Source organism: Arachis hypogaea, chromosome 19, assembly GCF_003086295.3.
Source record: "Arachis hypogaea cultivar Tifrunner chromosome 19, arahy.Tifrunner.gnm2.J5K5, whole genome shotgun sequence".
NCBI classification, from domain to species: domain Eukaryota; kingdom Viridiplantae; phylum Streptophyta; class Magnoliopsida; order Fabales; family Fabaceae; genus Arachis; species Arachis hypogaea.
The window spans coordinates 27584624-27606467 of NC_092054.1; the positions used below are offsets into that span (position 1 = coordinate 27584624).

At 33.9% G+C, this 21844-nt stretch overlaps 1 protein-coding gene across 2 annotated transcripts; it reads left to right on the plus strand.

Moving 5' to 3' along the window:
• Positions 1 to 2425: 2425 nt before the first annotated feature.
• LOC112775781 (phytochrome A-2) lies at positions 2426 to 10413 on the plus strand. 2 transcript variants are annotated; one of them, XM_025819626.3, is made up of 6 exons: positions 2542 to 3213; positions 3777 to 5842; positions 6288 to 7104; positions 7517 to 7807; positions 8598 to 8829; positions 9533 to 10413. In XM_025819626.3, exons 2-5 carry the CDS (start codon positions 3787 to 3789, stop codon positions 8809 to 8811), a joined length of 3378 nt encoding a protein of 1125 aa, XP_025675411.1. In that variant the 5' UTR covers positions 2542 to 3213; positions 3777 to 3786; the 3' UTR covers positions 8812 to 8829; positions 9533 to 10413. The 2 variants fall into 2 exon arrangements, with proteins under 2 accessions (XP_025675410.1, XP_025675411.1); XM_025819625.3 differs by lacking the exon at positions 9533 to 10413 and having other exon boundaries at positions 2426 to 3213; positions 8598 to 9142.
• Positions 10414 to 21844: the final 11431 nt, after the last annotated feature.

A 21844-nucleotide genomic window follows, 5' to 3' on the forward strand; every position in this document is an offset into this window, starting at 1 on the left:
TGATGATGATGTGGAGTCCGCCACAATAGCTGATGCAGTGATGATGACACACCACGGAGATTCTAGTTGTGGGTGGGGGAGCATCTAGTTCAGGTACTAATCAGTACTCCCCCCCCCCCCCCATTTCTCAGCTCTGGACTTGGATGCCATGGCCCCTCAGAGTGATCCGGGAGTACCTGTTGGCTTCGGGACTAAAGAGATATAGAATACAGGAGTTGTATCTCCTGAAATCATGTGCACTTCACCATGAACTTGTCGATGTAGTTCGCACGAGGCAAAACACCCAACAGCTCCTCAAATCATACCCACGCTGGGCGGCCCCTTGTTATGCCACACAAAGTTCGTAAGGCATCCGCTGACATACTGACCGTCGATCGGGAGGCCTAACTGGTATGTCACATCTTGGAGCGTGATCGTGCACTCCCCGAACGGCATGTGAAAAGTGTGCATCTCAGGCCTTCATCTCTCCACGAATGCGCTGACCAATGGCTCGTCCAACCGAAACCAAGGCTCGTTCAGTCTTACAAGATGGTATAAACAGGCCATCTGCAAGTACGGAACGATCCTATCGTCCAATGACATACCGTGTTATCGTCTCATGCTGGTGATGCAGCGATGGAGCAGCACAACGATAGAAAATTCCTTATCACAATCGTCACAAGACATTTTCAATGCATAAAATTCTGAAACCAATAAACATTGTATGCTCTAACTTTAGGAATTTGTTTACAATAAAGCTCAAGCTTTAGTCATCTAACATATCTTACATTTCTAATCATAATTATTTAACTCAATAAATCACAATTACAAAAAATATTTATATTAATTTTTTTAAAAAACTCAAAAAATTTATAGCTAACGCTACTCATAAACCAAGTCTCCAAGAATATAAGACTAATAACTTCAAAAGTCTAACATATCCTACAACCCTAAAAACCTTCTTAAGTCCCATTTCAAGTTATCAAAATCTAACCACCTAATAGCTTACTACTTCTAATCTGCACTTATATTAAAAAAATATTTTCCTAATCCCTAATTAAAGACTATAACGAACTACCACATGATTTATGTTAACATTACTAGAATTAGTAATTTATGTTTAAAAAAACAAAAATTTTTTCACTAATCTCGAGGTGAATGGCGCCAACAATATGCGCGACTCCATCTAGCCAATATAGACGATTCGGGTTGTCTTCCATGTGTTCAGCTTTGATTTTTCTCAGGCTGCTTTCCGATAATTTCGGATCTGGATGGTGGGGTTGGGTGTGGGGTTTGTATGTTTTGTAGTTCGAATAAATGAAACTCGATTTGTATATATAGCCACATTCACTATAAATCGAAGCCATTGGATTCGAATTACTTGAGAGAGTTATTGCATGCAAATTGAATCTATGGGTTTCGATTTACCATGGAATTTTGTTCACGTGTATAAATCGAATTGAATATATTCGATTTACTTGCAATTGAAAATTGAATCTCTTTGTTTCGATTTAGTGTGGTTATTTAATTCGAAGCCATTAGTTTCGATTTACACGTGAAATCCATTTGCATGCAATTCGAATCTCATGGATTCGATTTAGTACGTATTTGGATAAATCGAATTGATTAAATTCGATTTATGTAGAAATACAATTTGGGACATTCAGATAATTTTTTAGAGTTTGAAGAATTTGCATAATTTTAGATTAGAGTTGGTTTATTAAAATAAATTGTCCTAAAATTTACATATAATAGAAGTTAAAAATTTACTGATAGTATAAAAATATCATTTTATTATTTTATCCATTTTTTTACTTCAAAATAATTTTTTGTTTATGTTTTTTTTCTTTTACAATTTTTTTCACTTTCAATAATTTTTTCAATATCCTACTATTAGAAAACAATAATGTTACGTAACTAATAAATATTATTATTTTAAATCAACACTTAATTAATAATAATTTGTATTTATATTTATTAAAATTTATATATATAAATTAATATAATTTGTATTTATATTTTTTAAAAATTATATATATAAATTAATAAAATTTATTTATTAAAAATAATTTAATATTTATGTTGATGAAATAATAATTAAAATTATTAAAAATTATTAATTTCTAAAATTTTTTATTAAAAAAATACTATGTATATAAAAAAATTAATTATAATATATTTATACATAAATATATATTGTTTAATTATTTTAATATATATTTTATATTTTAATATATATTTTATAGGAATAATTAATTTAGTAGCTTATCGTTTTTATTTACATGGCATAATTGCACTGTTAATTAACTAATTAGTAAACTTTAAAGACATCTACAGGGGTATAGTTGACTCGAGTTTTAAAGCTGATTAATTAACTAAATTACGAAACTTAAAAAATAAAGAAGGAAAAATAAAAAAAAGGGAAGAAAACGATGATTAATTAAGGCAGAGGTGAGAGTGTGATTTTAGTATGGCGTTGGCTGGAGTGATGCAAGCTTGGAAGGTGGAGGGCGAGGCGGCGACATGATCCCCAAAAATGGAATGAAGGAAAGGGAAGCAATTGGCAGTAAGCTTAGCTAGTTAAAAAAATAAAACGCGGCTTCCCCATCTTGCGACTCTCATTTTGTTTTGCCCCTTTTTTTAATCGGTATGCGTGATGCGTGATCATCATGTAACTGTCATTATTGTCCACTTTAGCAACCAAACCAAATGCCCACTTGCCCAATTTAGTGTGTCTTTCCCGAATTAAAATAATTAAAATAATAATATATACATGCCAGAATTGAGAATCCCCTTCCAGAGGGAACTTCAACTATTCCATGACCATCATTATCCCCATCTTTTATTATTTTATTCATTCATTCATTCATTTCATTCGACCATATTCACATGGTGTTTCTTTGTTTTTATAGTGCCCAACATTTATTTACTTATTTATAAATTTTATATATAATACAAGTTTGGTGTTATGGCGGTCCCCTCCTCAGTGATGAGTAGTAGTAGCAGCAGTGCTGAGTGCTGAACTTGGAAGTTGGATTTGGATTTGAGGGTTTCAATTTCTGGGGGGGACACACATAAGATTGCCGTTGATCGAGGTTTTCTTTCATGAATAGAGCTTCTTCTTCTTCTTCTTCTTCTTCAACTGCAGCAGGCACTTGCTTATTTTAAAGCCCAGCTTTTTCTTCCAACTTCCTCTCCTCATTGTTAACAACACTACAAGGCTTCTTCTTTCTTGTAAGCTTAGTTACCTTTTCTCTTCTTTTTAGCATGCTTTCTTTTGTTTTTGGTAGTTAGGTATGTTAGTTATCTATTTGCTGCTGTGGTGGTGGTTGTGGTTTCTTCATTTCCTTTGTTCTATTCATGTATTTTCCTTTTTTTTCTTTAATCACACTTAAATTGTGCATGAAGAAACTGAGATCGTCATTGTTAGTTGTTTTTCTTGAAAATTAAGAGTAAGAATGAGCCATGCGGTTGTGAGTCCATCTGAGTTGAAGTGGGATATTGTTGTTTTCCTTCTTAGGAGAACATCATAATTAAGAGTAATTATATGGATAATGATGTAATAGGCAATTTTATTCACGTGAGATTTGAAGAAATTTAACTTGTCCTTGATTGGGTCATTACATTACTTGCTGAATGAAGCCCTTTTTGCCATATTGAAAACATGTTGAAATTTGCTGCCACTCTTCTTGAATTGCTATAATGAGCAGGATTACAAAGATTTTGTATCTTTGTAGTATGTTCTAATAATAATCCAGTTTAACTTAATTGTGTTATTTCTATTGTTTCAATTGTAGTTCGGTGAAAATGTCATCCTCAAGGCCTAGCCAATCTTCTAGCAATTCGGGGAGATCAAGACATAGCGCTAGGATTATTGCTCAGACCACTGTAGATGCAAAGCTCCATGCTAGTTTTGAGGAGTCTGGTAGTTCCTTTGACTACTCTAGTTCGGTGCGCGCCTCCGGCTCAGCTGATGGAGAAAATCAACCAAGAACAGATAAAGTAACAACAGCTTACCTCCATCACATACAGAAAGGCAAGATGATTCAGCCCTTTGGGTGCTTGCTGGCCTTGGATGAGAAAACATGCAAGGTGATTGCTTACAGTGAGAATGCACCAGAGATGCTGACCATGGCGAGTCATGCTGTTCCCAGTGTTGGTGACCACCCTGCCCTTGGCATTGGCACCGACATAAGAACTATTTTCACTGCTCCAAGTGCTTCGGCATTGCAGAAAGCACTAGGATTTGGAGAAGTTCATCTTCTTAACCCCATCCTAGTTCATTGCAAGACTTCTGGGAAACCCTTCTATGCTATTCTCCATCGTGTTACTGGTAGTTTGATTATTGACTTTGAGCCCGTCAAGCCTTATGAAGTTCCTATGACTGCAGCAGGTGCTCTGCAATCCTACAAGCTTGCTGCGAAAGCAATCACCCGATTGCAGTCTTTGCCTAGTGGGAGCATGGAAAGGCTATGTGATACAATGGTTCAAGAAGTTTTTGAACTCACGGGTTATGACAGGGTGATGGCTTATAAATTTCATGAGGATGATCATGGGGAAGTGATTGCTGAGTTAACAAAGCCAGGACTTGAACCATATCTTGGTTTGCACTATCCGTCCACTGATATTCCCCAGGCTGCACGTTTTTTGTTCTTGAAGAACAAGGTCCGTATGATTGTTGATTGTCATGCAAAACATGTAAAGGTTGTTCAAGATGAGAAGCTGCCATTCGATTTGACTTTGTGTGGTTCAACCTTAAGAGCTCCTCATAGTTGCCATTTGCAATACATGTCAAACATGGATTCAATTGCTTCCCTAGTTATGGCAGTTATAGTCAATGACAGCGATGAAGATGCGGACAACTCTGATGCTGTTCAGCCACAAAAGAGAAAGCGACTCTGGGGCTTAGTTGTTTGTCATAACACTACTCCCAGGTTTGTTCCTTTTCCTCTAAGGTATGCTTGTGAGTTTCTGACACAAGTATTTGCCATCCATGTCAACAGAGAAATAGAGTTAGAATATCAGATTACTGAAAAGAATATCCTTCGCACTCAGACGCTCTTGTGTGATATGCTGATGCGAGATGCACCCCTAGGAATTGTATCACAAAGCCCTAATATAATGGACCTAGTTAAATGTGATGGGGCTTCCCTCTTGTATAAAAACAAGGTATGGAGATTAGGAGTAACACCTACTGAATCTCATATAAGAGAGATAGCTTTGTGGTTGTCTGAGCACCATATGGATTCCACAGGTCTTAGTACAGATAGCTTGTATGATGCCGGGTTCCCAGGGGCTCTGTCTCTTGGTGATGTAGTATGTGGAATGGCAGCGGTTAGAATAACTGAGAAAGACATAGTTTTCTGGTTTCGATCACACACAGCTGCAGAAATCAGATGGGGCGGTGCAAAGCATGACCCTGGTGAAAAGGACGACGGCAGGAGGATGCATCCACGGTCATCTTTCAAGGCTTTCCTTGAAGTTGTTAAGTCAAGGAGCTTACCGTGGAAAGACTACGAGATGGATGCTATTCATTCATTGCAGCTAATACTCAGAAATGCATTCAAAGAGATGGATAGTATGGACATAACCACAAATGCAATAAATACAAGGCTGAATGATTTGAGGATTGAAGGGATGCAGGAACTGGAAGCCGTGACGAGTGAGATGGTTAGATTAATTGAAACTGCAACAGTACCTATTCTGGCTGTAGATGTTGATGGGCTGGTTAATGGATGGAATATAAAGATTGCCGAATTGACTGGCCTTTCGGTTGGTGATGCTATAGGGAAGCATCTTCTCACGCTCATTGAGAACTCTTCAGTTGGTATAGTCAAGAAGATGCTTGAGATGGCATTGAAAGGTATGCCTTTTTTTTCCCGCCTTCTACATCTTGTCCTTATATAATATATTTAAAAAAAAAAAATTGGTGAAGATATAAACTCTTCTCTTTTTGTCTTTTACACATAGCATTGTGAACAAAAAGTTTAAAATTAACAATAACGCGTATATATACTTGGGGAAAAAAGAGGAAGCAGTAATGTGAATCTATCACTATTTAGCCATGTGTATATAAAGCCATACGCAAATATTGCACTCATGAAAGAGTTATGGAAAGATAGCTTGCCTTGTTTACAATTTCATTCAATTTTGAGATACACATGATTTGGGAAGGAGCGGAACATGCTAGGAGTTGAGTGTTCACTTTTATTTCTGATTCTTGGTTGGAGGAATCAGTTCATTCTCTTGCATTCTTGCCTGCCTCTTGTATTCTTAAATTACTGAATTCTTCTGTTAAATGTAATTAGGTGAAGAAGAGAAAAACGTCCAATTTGAGATCAAAACACATGGGTCTAAAGTTGATTGTGGTCCTATTAGATTGGTAGTTAATGCTTGCGCAAGCCGGGATATTCATGATAATGTTGTGGGGGTTTGTTTTGTGGCCCAAGACATCACAGCTCAGAAGACTGTCATGGATAAATTTACCCGAATTGAAGGTGATTACAAGGCGATTGTACAGAATCCCAACCCATTGATCCCCCCAATATTTGGAACTGATGAATTTGGCTGGTGTTGTGAGTGGAATGCAGCTATGACAAAGGTGACCGGATGGAAGAGAGAAGAGGTGATGGATAAAATGCTTTTAGGAGAGGTTTTTGGGACTCAGATGGCTTGTTGTCGTCTTAAGAACCAAGAAGCTTTTGTTAATTTTGGTATTGTACTTAATAAAGCCATGACCGGTTTGGAGACAGCAAAGGTTGCTTTTGGTTTCTTTGCTCGTAGTGGGAAGTATGTAGAATGCCTGCTTTCGGTGAGTAAAAAATTGGACGTCGAAGGTGTAGTTACTGGGGTCTTCTGCTTCTTGCAGCTAGCTAGTCCAGAGCTGCAACAAGCATTGCATGTTCAGCGAATATCTGAACAAACTGCCTTGAAGAGACTGAAAGCTTTAACTTATATGAAGAGGCAGATCAGGAATCCTTTATCCGGGATGATGTTTTCGCGGAAAATGTTGGAGGCCACTGAGTTGGGAACGGAACAAAAGCAACTCCTACACACCAGTGCTCAGTGCCAGTGCCAGCTTAGCAAAGTTCTTGATGACTCAGATCTTGACAGCATCATTGATGGGTATGTTAGCTATGATTTTTCTTTTGTTTAAATTTTGCATTATCCTTGGATTCTTTAATGTTAACAAGATATCAATCAGATTTTATCAAAAAGAAAGAAAAAATAAATTAGGCCTCCTAGGCTCCTACTTCAGCATAGAAGCGCAAATTCGAAACCTCATTGTAGATAAAATTAGAAAGTTAACCTCATTTTTTGCTAAGCCAAAAAAATAAGGGACAAGTAGTAGAGTCCTAACATTTGGTGTCATCTAGTTATAAAAAATATTTAGATAACAACGGTTTAATCCAGAAGAAACTTGAGTATGCTTTTAGAATAGGAATTTATGATGCTTGATAAATTACTCTGTCATTATTGGTCTTGAACTCTTTCGTAACAATTATATATATCCCTTTCTTCCCATTGTGATCAACAGTTACTTGGATCTTGAGATGGCTGAATTCACTCTGCATGATGTATTGGTTGCTTCCCTTAGTCAAGTAATGGCAAAGAGTAACACCAAAGCTATCCGAATAGTCAACGATGTCAAAGAGCAAATTGTGACAGAAACCTTATACGGTGATAGTCTTAGGCTTCAGCAGGCCATAGCTGACTTCTTATTGATTTCCATAAACTTCACACCCAATGGAGGTCAAGTTGTAGTAACAGCCACTCTGACCAAAGAACAAATAGGGCAATCTGTCCATCTTGTTAATTTGGAGCTCAGGTAAACTATTCACCCACACACGAGGCATTTGAAACTCCATTATTTTTTATGTTTTTTTCTTCATAACATATCTGAATCTGTTGTGTCTAATTCCTTATTATTATATATGTAATGTATATCTTATAATGTCAACATTAAACCATTTCCCCGTTGTTTGCTACATTATTTATGTAAAAACTGACCTGAACAACTAATAAATAGACTTTGATTTTAATGCATTATCAGTGAAAATATTTTTGAATAAATTATCATTTCTACCCATAAAACTTTAGAACACTGACTAATTTAACCATGACTAAACGAAATTAGCTTTTACCCACAAAAGATGGTTTCTACGTGATAAAAGTACTCAAACATTAAATTTATCCATAGATAGATTTGTCTAACATTCCAAACTTTTATCGCAGAAATAGTAGTTCCTTATCTTTCATGGATACAAAGTTTTGTTTATTCATGGGTAGATTTGTCAGCATTCTAAACTTTCATGAGTAAAAATAGTAGTTTATTTTATTTTGTGAAAACATCGAATCATGTATTACCATGTCACCAAATGTTTTCGCTCAATCATCTACTATAAAGTCTTACAAGTATGTGTTCATAAGTCTGTCTATTTTTGAAACTCACTCCAACAACTTTCACAAATTACTCATCACATGTCCCGTGTAGAGTGGATTCATATCGTCACAGGGGACATGGCGATGAGTTGTTGAAAGAACAAAACTGTTTTCACATTGATTGTACATAAAAATAATGCTAAACACAACTCCAATAACTTGTGTAATACATGCAGCATAACACATCCTGGTAGTGGGGTGCCGGAAGCACTGCTGAACCAGATGTTTGAGAGCAATGGGCTTGAATCAGAGGAAGAAGGTATAAGCCTTCTCATAAGCAGAAAACTTCTAAAGCTGATGAATGGAGATGTGCGTTATGTAAGGGAAGCAGGCAAATCATCTTTTATCCTATCTGCTGAACTTGCCGCAGCTCATAAGTTGAAAGATTAGAAGTTTTGGCCAAAAAAGGTTAGTTAATAAGATGTTACAAGATAATGTGCTTTTTGTACATCAGAAAGTGACTGGAATGAGAAATCAGTTGCATTCCTTTGTGCCTCTAGTTTGTTTCTGTAACTTATTGTAACGCATGCTGTAGATATGTATTAATTTCTTTCTCATTCCTTCATCAGTTCTTGCACTAGCGCTAGACACTGTTAACGACATTGATTTTTTAGGTCGGTTGTTGTCACGAATCGCACTTCAGTTTGTTGGTTTGCAAATTTAAGCTCTCTTCGCCATATTGAACTGAAAATCCAGTGATTAGAGATAAACTTATTTATCATGAGATCATGTCATCAGTGTTTTTAAACTTTTATTTTTACTTAGCATACTGATATTTGGCATTTTTCACCCTTTAAGTCATCCATAAACGATTTCAAACTCCCTATTTCAGTTCTTTCATTTGTATTTTGAACAATTTGTGCTATAATTCCTCTCGCCTTACATTTGTCGAAAAATTTTGCTCTCTAATTTTTTCCGTGTGACATTAAGAATTTTAAAAAATTTGCCAGCGTTTTCCTACAATCAGGAGACTCAAATTTTCAAATTTTATCTCAGTGGGCGTGTCAAATTATCTATTTTACACCAAATATCATAAATAACTAAATAAGTCTCGTACAATTTGTAATGACTCTTGTTATTCCTAACTATTTTAGTTTACTTTATTCTCCAGATCAAGAAGGAAAACGCAAACAATCTCTCTAAAACACAAATGAGAAGAATCTCTACATATTCTACATAGAATCATTTCACCTCTTCAATCCTGCAACTCTATCATATAGGCTCAAGTTGTTATCCTAAACAAGCAATGAATCACAAAGTAAACTTGTTACTGTTTATGTAGTAATTTTACTTATATTAAATTGTCAGGTTCAATTTCAGGTTTAATAACACTAATATTAAAAAATTAGTAAACCACTTCCCGCACACATACAGCAACAGCGGTGGCATCACCGACAGCACTATCTCTGCAAAAAATCTGCAACCATAGTATTATTAGTATACAAATTACAACATTCTTAGAATCTAACTCCAACGGACTAAAATAGGAGACTTAAAACCATAAGAAAAAGCGAACTAATCAAAATTACTAAATCCATTAAGAAAAAGGCAACTCACGATGAGTATAATGGTGGTCTCGAAATCATGAACGGAGCTCCGACGAAAGAGAAATCAACGGCGAAAGTTTTGGATAGAAAAAGAGAAACAAGTTTTAGAAATATGGGAAGACTTGGTCAAAACTAGATCAAAACTTAACAGACAGCATCAACGGAATCTCAATTAACATACAAATAAATCAAGATTAATTCAGTTTTGAACAAGTCGATCATCAACAAAAACACATACAATTTATTTTGGATTCAAATGAACCTCAATTAAACTAAGAAATGAATCAAAATTACTTAAGAAAAAAAAATTTAGTCAATACTTATCAGCAGTATCAAGTGAACCTCAATTAATTCACAAATGAATCGAAATTAGTTCAATTTTGAACAAGTAATAAAAAGAATCAATTATCAACAAAAACACGTTGAATTTATTTCTGGATCCAAATGAAACTCAATTAAAACAAGAAAAAGAAAAAACACAGCAACAACAACAATAATAAAAGAATGATGATTGAGAGAAAATTCGCAAAGAATAAGAAGTATGAAGGCAAAGAAGAAAAAAGAAGAACGCGAAGACGAAGATGAAGAAGAATCATTGATACGTGCGTGTGTTCACGTTGGTGTAATAAAATTGGTTCTTGTTGAATTTGGACCTGATTGGTTGAACTTGATATAAAAATGTTTGGATGTGTAGTTGGGCTCATTGTTTATTAGGTTTAGCTAATATATGTCTTTATAGCACATAATAAAATTTCCAATTAAAAATGTTTTTACAAAAAAAAATATAAAATTTAAATTTTCAATGCATTTGTTACGTCTTTATTATCGTAAACTATTTAAAATTTTCTATTATTAGCAACATTAATTAAACCCTTATTTATTTTCAAAAATGATCAGACTTACTAAATAGGAAAGGAAAAAAAATTTGATGCCCAAATCGTTGTGTTTTCATAATTAAATAATCGATTTTCATTTCTTAACTAATTTCTTGTCTCCTTGTTCACTATGTATGTATCTTATAAAATCTCATGATTCACAACCTAAAGGACGGTGATGTTAGTAAGTAGGTAGCTATTATAATACTCTCTTATTGTTTGGAGATTTAAAACTCCATAAAATTTTAAAAAGAAAATATCATAATTTATTTCAATCCTGTATTAATTTGATCCAGCGGTACATATATATTGATAGGATCATTAAGTAACTAATGTATTTTTTTTTAAACTACAAACACATTAATAATAACTTCTAAAATATATTTTCAATAAAAAATAATTATGAAGAAGATATATAATAATTGAAATTAAGTTATCAATTAAATCTTATAATTTAAATTTAATTAAATAAGTTGGTTATTTACATGATATTTTAGACAATTAAGTACTTTAAATATTTTGATGTAACATTATTTAAATATTGTAACTTAATTAGTTGTATATATTGTTGAATGTTTATAAATTAATTATGACTTTCCTTTTTCAAATCGGTATATAATCCAACTTCATGATAAAAAAAAAATAAAAGAAGAAAACTGATATACAAAACATAAAAAAATAGAGTAAGAAAAAAAAAACAAAATAAATAATGAGCCAAACATATAAATATTAGTTGAAAGTTGATATTTATAATTAATACTGTAATAATACTCTAGTACAGGGGTGGCAAGCGGGAAGCCACTCCGTCAAAATTCCGCCCTTTGACGGGCTGGCTCATCTCGCTCCGCCTAGTGAAGCGGTCCCAGAATTTCAGCCCGTCCCACCTAACGGCGGGCTGGCGGGTTGACGTGCTAAGTCCGCTAAATATTTTTTTTTACTTTTAATTATTAAATAATATATATAAAGGCATAAAAAAATCTCTTCTATTTTTTTACTTTTAACTATTATAATTTCTAAAAGTATAAACAAATTATAATTTTTATATTCACAAACATTAAAGTCTTTGTAATTATAAAATATAAATATCTAATAAACATAATTATAAACCAAATTTTCATCCAAAATATAATTATAAATATTGTTCCCAAAGTAAAATAAATATAATCCAAAACATAATTATAAATATTGTCTCTAAAACAAAATAAACATAATCCAAAATACTCAATTTTCATCTTTATTCTCTTGTAAGTTGGGTTGGGAGAAGTTGGGTTTTGGCAAAAAAAAAAATTGTAAAAATACCCCTTGCCAAAAAAATTACCAAAACCCACGGTTTAAGCAGTGCTGGTTAGGCAGGCTTTGGTTATTTGGCGGTCCCAATTTTCAGTCCGGCCCACCTTTTTGGCGGGTTACACGGGCCGACCCGACGGGTTACACGGACCGACCCGACAGGTTTAGGCCCGTTTGCCACTCCTACCCTAGTACCAACGATAGCCACAATAAAAATGGACCAACAAATTAAATTTCGTTCATTTCAAATTTAAATTTTAACATTCTAATTCTATTAAACACCATTAACTCTAGAAGAATATTTTGGACATTTTAAAATTGATTTTAAATAAAATATTGAAATCATTATAATATTTAAAATTATGTTTTTTAATTCATTTAAATAAACTTAATTCTAAAATAGTTTTTATTGTTTAATTTTAATATTAAATATTATATTTCAATTTATTAAAATCAAATCCAATTTCTTCTTTCTAATTCAATAAAACAAACTTAATTATATAGCTGCTATTTTTTAACTTTAAAATTACCTAAAGTGTATTTTAGTCTTTTAAAATCAAACTTAAATTTTAACATTCTAAATCCATTAAATGACATTAATCCTAAAAGGTATTTTGTCATTTTAAGATTAATCTTAAATAAGATATTTTAATTTTTTTATATTAAATTTAAATTTTTAGTTTTTTTAATGCATTTATTTTTTTTAAAGATAAATGTTATTTTATTAATATAAAATAAAAGTGTTTCCATAAGAAAGTACAAAAGAATTTGGTATTCCCATTGATCATCAACTGTGACTGAAAGACTAAGAGCTTAAAAGAGAGTAAAGTAAGAGTAAAGAAAATTAGCAGCATCTATCAGGTATGGCTTACGAGTTCACGCACTAAATTGCTGGCTTCTTTCACTATCTCTGGTGCCGGGCTTATTACCTTCTCAAAAACACATCGATTCCTCGCTTTCCAAGTGCTCCAACACAGCGCCGCTATGAGGAGGGTCTTTTGTCTACCGTCGAATTGAGCCGCTACCCAGGATAAGACTCGTTGCTACCAATTGAAAAAGGTATCTTCTTCTCTCATCCATAGGTAAGGGGTTATTAAGCTTAGACTCTATATTATTGGAGACAAGGGGCATTGGAACAAAGCATAAGAAATTGATTCAGCCTTCAACATGCATCTTGGACAAGTGGCAGGAGTGGATGCGAACCGGCTGTGAACTTGTTGCAACACCGGAAGCTTTTCATGAAGACTTTTCCATAGAAAAATCTTAATTTTATGTGGTAATTTCAACTCCCAAATGCTATTCCAGACTCTGTTGTGTATGTTCTGGGGCCTCAATGAAGTAGGAGAATGAAAGAATCCATAAGCAATTTTGTATCCTGACCCAACTTCATATATACCAGATTTTGTCCAGCACCAATTAACTTCATCCTCCTCCTCTGTTGGTTTGATTAAAAAATTTTATTGCATATATCAACTGAAAAAATCGACTCAATCAGATTTCTATTCCAGCTTCTATCAGGATTTAGTAACGCACTAACGTAATACACTTGCAAATTTGGTGGGATTGTGAGTGCATTTTGAGGGACATTAAGGGGCACTGATGGTGGGAGCCAGGGATCATGGAAGATGCGAACATTAGTGCCAGAGCCTATTTTCCATAACAAACCTTTCTCGATCACCTTGCGTCCTTCAAGAACACTTCTCCAACCCCACGACGGTACGCTTCCTATCTCTGCATGTAGGAAATCTGTATATCTGAAATATTTAGCTTTGAGCATTCTTGATAGAGTAGAATTAGGGTATTTCATTAGACGCCAACATTGCTTGCCCAATAAAGCCAAATTTTGTGCCCTTAGGTCCTTGATCCCCAGCCCTCCATCTTTCTTCGGTCTCGTCATTGTGTCCCATTTAATCCAAACCATTCTTCGTTCTGTGCCTTTTTGACCCCACCAAAATTGCGAAAGCATGCTATGAATCTCAGTCAACAGCGTGTCCGAGAGCTTGAAACAAGAGAGTGTATAAATAGGAATCGCCTCCCCCACCGCTCTCAATAGCGTGTGCCTGCCACCTGATGACAATAGACTTCTTTTCCAACCCATAATCCTCTTCTGAACTTTATCCTTGATAGCTCCAAAAGTTGCTTTCTTTGATTTTTGAACTATAGAGGGCAGTCCCAGGTATTTGTCTTGTGCTCCGATATGTTCAATATTTAGTGTCTGAGCAACTTCTAGTCTTGTGTTTTGAGGTGTGTTGTGACTGAGAAAGATAGCCGACTTATTCAAATTGACTTTTTACCCACTGAAATCCTCATATATTTCTAGCAATTCTAGAATACTTTGGCTTGTATTAGGTGCGCTCTTGCAAAAACAAGATTGAATCATCAGCAAACAAAAGGTGATTAACTGTTTGGCATCTCCGATTAACTTGAACTCCTTGAATTAATCTGTTTTGCTCTGCCTTGTGTAGCAAGAAGGAAAGCCCTTCTGCACAAAAAGAAAGAGATATGGAGATAGGGGTCACCCTGTCGGATGCCCCTATTTGGTCTAAAATAGCCAAAAGGTTGACCTTCCACAACGACAGAATAAGAAACAGTCGTTACCAATTCCTTAGTCCAGTTAATCCATTTAGCATCAAAGCCCAGCTTATCCATAATATACCATAAAAAATGCCACTCAACCCTATCATAAGCCTTGCTCATGTCTAGTTTAATAGCCATCTCATGCTCTGCCCCACTTCTCTTATTTTTCAAATAGTGCATACATTCGTGGGCAATTAGAATATTATCTGAAATGAGTCTACCTTTGAGAAACGCACTCTGATTTGGCCTTATAATTTTATTCATAATACCTTGTAATCGGTGCACCATAACTTTAGAAATAATTTTATACATAACTGAAGACAAACTGATCGGTCGTACTTGAGTCATGTCACTGGCATCTGACACCTTTGGAATCAAACAAATTTGAGTATGATTGAAGATTTTTAGAATTTTACCATTGTGAAAGAAACTTCTCACTACCTTAAAAACGTCACCTCCAACTATATCCCAGAAAAAGTGAAAAAACTTACCTGTAAACCCGTCATCACCAGGAGCACTCTGAGCATGAACACTAAATGTAGCTCTTTTGACCTCATCCATAGTTACTGGCCTTTGGAGCCTACGGTTCATGGAAGCTGTAACCTTAGGCTCCAAATCCTCTAAGTATGGATTCGGATCAGCCGAACAAGAAGAAGTAAAAATATCGCAAAAGTAGTCTTCAGCTACCTTTGCAATATCCTCCGGTTTTGATGCAATCTCATTGTCCCTCCCCACTAATCTCCAACTTATGTTCCTTCGCATCCTTGATTGAAATTTCTGGTGAAAGAATCTAGTGTTCTGATCTCCTTCTTTTAGCCACTTGACTCTAGATTTTTCTCGCCAATAGCTCTCTTCTTTCAAATATGCCAGCTCCAACTTCTCCTCCAAACTGGTAACCTCCTCTCCCCCATTGATTTCAGCCACCCGCAACTCCTCTAGTTTAGCTTGAAGGTCCTCAATTTCTTTCCAGGAGTTTGCTTTGTGAGTTTTCTGCCATTGAACTAGTCTATGTCTACAAACTTTCAACTTTTGGGACAAGGAGAACATAGCCGAGCCTACAACTTCCATTCTCCACACTTCACTAACAATTCTCTTGACATCCTCTTCTCCACACCAACGTTCCTAGTATTTAAACCGCCTTTTACTATGCCATGATTGAGGTTCGGTTTCCATCAAAATTGGAGCATGATTTGAGCCTGACTCTGTGAGCCTGTGCACCACTACATTCGAAAACTTCAACTTCCATTCCATCGCAACTAAATAGCGGTCAAGCCTCTCCTTCACCAAATCCTCTCCTTGTCTTCGATTTGTCCACGTGAAAGGGCGCCCCACCATTCCAATATCCACTAATTCGTTACTGTCAATAAAATTAGTGAATGTTGCAATAGTGGTTGCTGATTTTTGGCCTCCACCCTCCTTTTCCGCTTGGCTTGTTATAGCATTAAAATCGTCTGCTATTACCACTTTTCCTTCCAGGTGTTGGCTCATTGTTGTAAGCTCCTCAAACTGTAAGGATCGAATTTGTTCCAAACAACTTAAATGGACACCAATGAACGCCCATACCTCACTGCTTCCGACTTCCTTAATTTCGGCTGCCATAAAGAATTCTCCACTGCTAATAATTTGAACACTGATGTTGTCCTTTCAAGCTAGCACAAGTCCTCCTGCCACTCCTGCCGGGTTAACAATATGCCAGTTTTCGTAGCCGCATACCCGAAGTTTTGCTTCCACCTGTCGAGATTGGTTCTTTGTTTCACTTATAAACACAATCTCGGAGGAGTGGGATTTACAGATCCCTTTTAAGGTGTGAATTGTCAGGGGTCTCCCCAAACCCCGACAATTCCAAACTATAGTTCTCATGGCGCCTTGGGTGCCATTTGTAGGCTGGCACCCTCCACCATCTGTTCAACTACATTTTCATCCTCTGTTCTTGCTTTCTTTGTAAATCCTTCAGCTATACCACTCATAAACCTTTTTTTGGGTTCACTTTTAGTATCTGACTCTGCAGCACCTTGTCTTGCTAACATTTTCCACTTCCTACCTTTCTCTGTGGTGAGACACTGCCCAATAGCGAATTGCATAAGCTGCCCTTCATCCTCCTTGGTATTGGACTGACCAGCTATGATAACCTCCATGCATTCTGTTCTAGAATTGGCTGATTGAGGTGACTCAGGTGCTGCCCTGTTACCAGTGTCTTGTGGTTTCAAACTTTGTTTCCCTTCTTGCATTGACATCCCTGCAAATTCTTCCAATAAGAAAGACCGATTTTTTCTTACGTTGAGTGGCCTTATTCTGATTTTGGGTTGAGTTGTTGAATGTTCTTTCTCTTTCGGAGTAGATTCGCGTTCCCACTTGGCTGGCTTTAACCCATTCGCCAATGTCATCTTCTTTTACCATATCACTCTCTGTGTCCTTCAGCAGATCATGGCAGTTTTTCACCTCGTGCCCCAATTTTGCGCAATAGGTACAGAACTTTCTAAGTCTCTCATAGCGCAGTGCCACTTCTACCTCCTTTTTATTTGGTCCTGCCACTATTAACTGATCTCTCACTTGCCTGGCAGCATCAATATTGATTTTGGTCTTCACAATCCTAGTTTCTCTGCCTCGCATATGAAATTTACCTACCTCCAACACTGTGCCCAGTTTCTCTCCCAATTTATGTCCAACTTCGAGGGTTTTAAACGATTTTGGCTAACCCCAAAATTGAACCCAAACTGGAAAATTGGAAATAATCTCTTTATCACAGTTCTAATCTTCCTTCCATCTCTTGACATGGAGCACATAATCTTTGAATAGCCATGGAGAACCACGTTCAACACGCAAGACATCCACTTCTTTATTAAAAAAGAATTGGAAGGAATTATCCCCTTTGTCACTCACGCTAAATCCTTCCAGGTTTCCCCATATAGCCTTTAATGCATTCCCCATGGTTCCAATTGAGAAGGTTTTGGAAGCAAAGAGTCTGCCATAGAGACTATTAGAGCAAGCATTAATACCTTCTGATATGTCTGCCTCTTCCAGTAGAATCACATTCCTACCTCCTTTCCGGTTGTCTTCTTGGGTCCGATCTTCATCCCTCGTTGTCTCAGCCATGCAGATTACGTAGACTTGTATTGAGATTTAACTGACGTTGATAATGTAGCCTTGACAGCAGTAGGAACTCCGTTAAGAAACCCTAACAGAGCACTAAGAAACCCTAACAGAACACTTTGTAAATATATTATTTTTTTAATGCATTTAAACAACATTAATACTAAAAAGGGTATTCTGTCTATTTATTAATATTTAAATGAATACTTTATAATTTTAAAATTAATTTTTAAAAGAGATAATTTTATCTTTCTAAATTTAATATAAATTTTTAGTCTTTGAAATAATTAAAGTCTAATTCTAAAATGGTATATTTTTGTCTTTTTATAATTAAACTAATTTTAAAATTAAATTAAAGAGTAATTCACACCATGTCATAAATCGAATTGGGTTATATGCATGTCTCATTTATAATTTTATGTAAATTGAATCTAATTGATTCGAATTACCATACATACTCTGTACTAGTTGTAAATCAAATCAAATTGATTAAATTTACATGTAAATAGCGTAAATCAAATCAATTTACATAAAATTGTAAAGAAAATATACATATAAACCCAATTCAATTTAGGACATTGATGTAATTTTATTAATTTACCATTTATTTACTATTCATATAGTGTAATTTATTTGATTCGATTTATTGATACAGAATATACACAACATATAAGAAAAACGACACAAATAAAACAAGTGGAATTTATATTTATGCAAATGTAACTATCTAAAACTAGTTATATCCAGAATTTAGTTTTATATTGTACACTGCTATTGCCTACAACGTTTTAGCATTTGAACATAAATTACAATATCCTACAGTGATTTATAAAAAAAAACAATTTTGAATATAAACTATGGTACTCCTATAGCAATTTTTGAAAAATACGAATTGGCTATAAATCGCGGCATCCTATAATAGTTTGGGTCATACTATGGTACAGATTTATTTGTATAGATATTCTTTTTTTATTCACAAACAAAACAACACATACGTAATATGAATGTTTACAAATCTGCAAGATGACTTAAAAAAGAGAAAATAGAATTATAGTTAGAAAAGTTAATACACTTTAATAGTTTAATTACGGAATGTTATTTTTATCAAGAAAAAAAGAAAAAAAATATGAAACAACATAAAACTCATTCTTAAAGATGAGTATGGATGTATAAAAAGAAAAGAGTGAGATACTCTTTTCAGATATTAAATACACTTTGTTCTTTGTATCTATTTTTTTAACTCTTTTAATGTTAGAATTCTTTTTTTTTTTATTGTATTTAAAAAATAAGTTTTATTATTAAATATTATTTATTGTATTTTTAGAATAAAGTAATTGCACACATAAATTTAATATATCTTTTTAAAAAACTAATTAAAACATTGTTAAATTGGTTTGAATAACTTAAAAAAATAATTGACAAAAATACATTAATTTAATATTAACAGAATTTATTTTATTTTAACTAACGAATAAACATGCAGTAATAATAATACTCAAAATTAATTTTTAATAATTTTGTTTCAAATAAATTAGTACTTAAAAAATAAATATTAACATAATAGTTAATTAAATAAATCAGTTTCAAATAAGATAAAAGGACAAATTAATTTCTTTTATCCTTAAATTTTAAAATGATTGTAATTTAAAATTTTTAATATTACTAAAATAAATTGATCCAATCCAAATAGCAATTACTAGAATCAGAATGGATAAAAAAAATTCAATTAATATAACATAAATTCTTATTATTTGAATTAAAAAACCTAATAAAATTAAATTCAAATGATAAGATTTTATGTTATATTAATTAAATTTTTTTTATCTTTTCTGATTCTAGTAATTGTTATTTGGATTGGATAAATTTATTTTGGTTTGAAAAACTTGATAAATTAAAAATTTTAAATTATAATAATTTTAAAATTTAAAATTTAGATAAGATGTAATTTAAATTGTAAAAACTTTAAAATTTAAAATCTGGATAAAAAAATTAAGAATTAATCTCCATATACAAGCCCGTTTGTTATACAAGTTTTACAAGTTCATACTCATTTACCCCTAAAACGCGTTTTTTCTGGCAGGTCTAGTCCACGCGCCTCCTTAACAGATTTTTTAATCAATCAACGCGCGAATATATAACTTCTTTTTTCGAAAGGATTTCGTTTTCTTTTTCGAATTTCTTCTGTATTTTCTTGCATTCTCTCTTCGATCTCTTTCGTGCGTTTCTCTCTGCGTTCTCCTTCGCCGTTTACTTGCGTTTCTCTCTGTGTTCTCTTTCTTCGTTTTTCTCGATTTCTATTGTTTCTGAAATCAAGCTCTGAAATCGTTTTAAAAATAATGGATAATTCAACTTCAGATTGTCAGCTGAACCAGAGCGAAGTGGATTTTAAATTTGAATCCAATGAAGTTCATGAGGTGTGATTTATTTTCAGTTAATATTTTTGTTAGTAGTTTATGATTGTGGTGCTGAATAATGTTATAAACCTTACCTGTGAAATTTGCTGTTCATTGTTTGTTGTTTGAATTGAATGTAATGTACTAGTTCTGATGAATTTTCTGTATTTTATATCAGACTTTCGGGTGTAAATCAGGATCATTTGGGTGTACCTTAAGAAAGTTTGGGCGTATTTACAGTTTATGACTTCTCACGTGACTGAGGGTGAATTGTCTTATTCTTTTAGTTGAATTGTTTTAGTTTCTTTTTGATGATGATTCATGAATCTGATTTTTGTTATTTTTTATGATGGTTTTATAGTTGTATTTGCATTCTATAGTTTATGCTTGTTTTAATATGGTGTATTTTGGACTTTTTAGGTGTATTTTGCAGCCCTTCTTTGTAATGTTGATGAGCAGTTTGTTCTCAAGATTGGGATGACTTTTAACACCATTGAAAATGCTGCAAAATTCTACAAGAATTATTCGAAAGCTGCAGGTTTTTCTACAAGAGTTTGGAGCACAAATAAGAAGGGAAACGAAATTAAGAATCAATTGATTACATGTAGCATAGAGGGGAAATGGAAATCGAAAATATCTCCGACGGAGAAGACAAACCCCTAAGTAGGATTAAATTGTCCCGCAAGAATTTATATACACATATTGAAGGAAATCGGTGTTTGGATCATTTCCAAGGTTGTGTTGCATCATTCATATCCTTGCTGTCTAAATCAAGTAGAGATGCTTAAACAGTATAGGGAACTAAGCATGTCTGTGCGTCGTACAATAGAGAATAACAAGGAAGCCGGTATCAGACCAAGCAAAACTTACCAATCATTTGTGGCAGCCGTTGAGGGTCACCGCGAGTTAAATTTTATCGAAAAAGATGTGAGAAATTACATCACGAGAGAAGTGCAGAGTGTTTCGTAACTAGAGGATGCAAAAGAATTCGGAAAATACTTATTAAGAATGAAAGAGAAGAATCAGAATTTCTTTTTCGAGTTCAAACTCGAGGACGATAAGTCGATTAAGCTTGCTTTTTGGGCGAACGCAAGAAGCAGGGCTACCTGTGAGTATTTCGGAGATGTTATTTCATTCGACACCACCTACAATACAAACAGGTAATATGCTGTTCTGGTTTATGATGCTAAATTAATGTTGTTTTATAAATCTGCTGTAAAAGTGTATATTGAATGTTTTTGGATGTAGAAGATTATTATTTTGGTATATTTAACAATTTTAATTCTGTTTTATCGTAATCTATTTCAGGTATAATCTGATTTTTTGTTCTTTTGTCGTAATTTATTTCAGGTATAATCAAGTTATTATGTTAATATTTATTTTGTAAGTACTAATTATTTGAAACAAAATTATTAAAAATTAATTTAGAGTATTATTATTACTGCATATTCATCTTTTAGTTAAAATAAAACAAATCCAGTTAATACTAAATTAATGTTATTTTTGTCAATTATTTTTTTAAGTTGTTTAAACTAATTTAACAATGCTTTAATTATTTTTTAAAAAGATACATTAAATTTATGTGTACAATTACTTTATTTTAAAAATACAATAAATAATATTCTAATAATAAATCTTATTTTTTAAATACAAT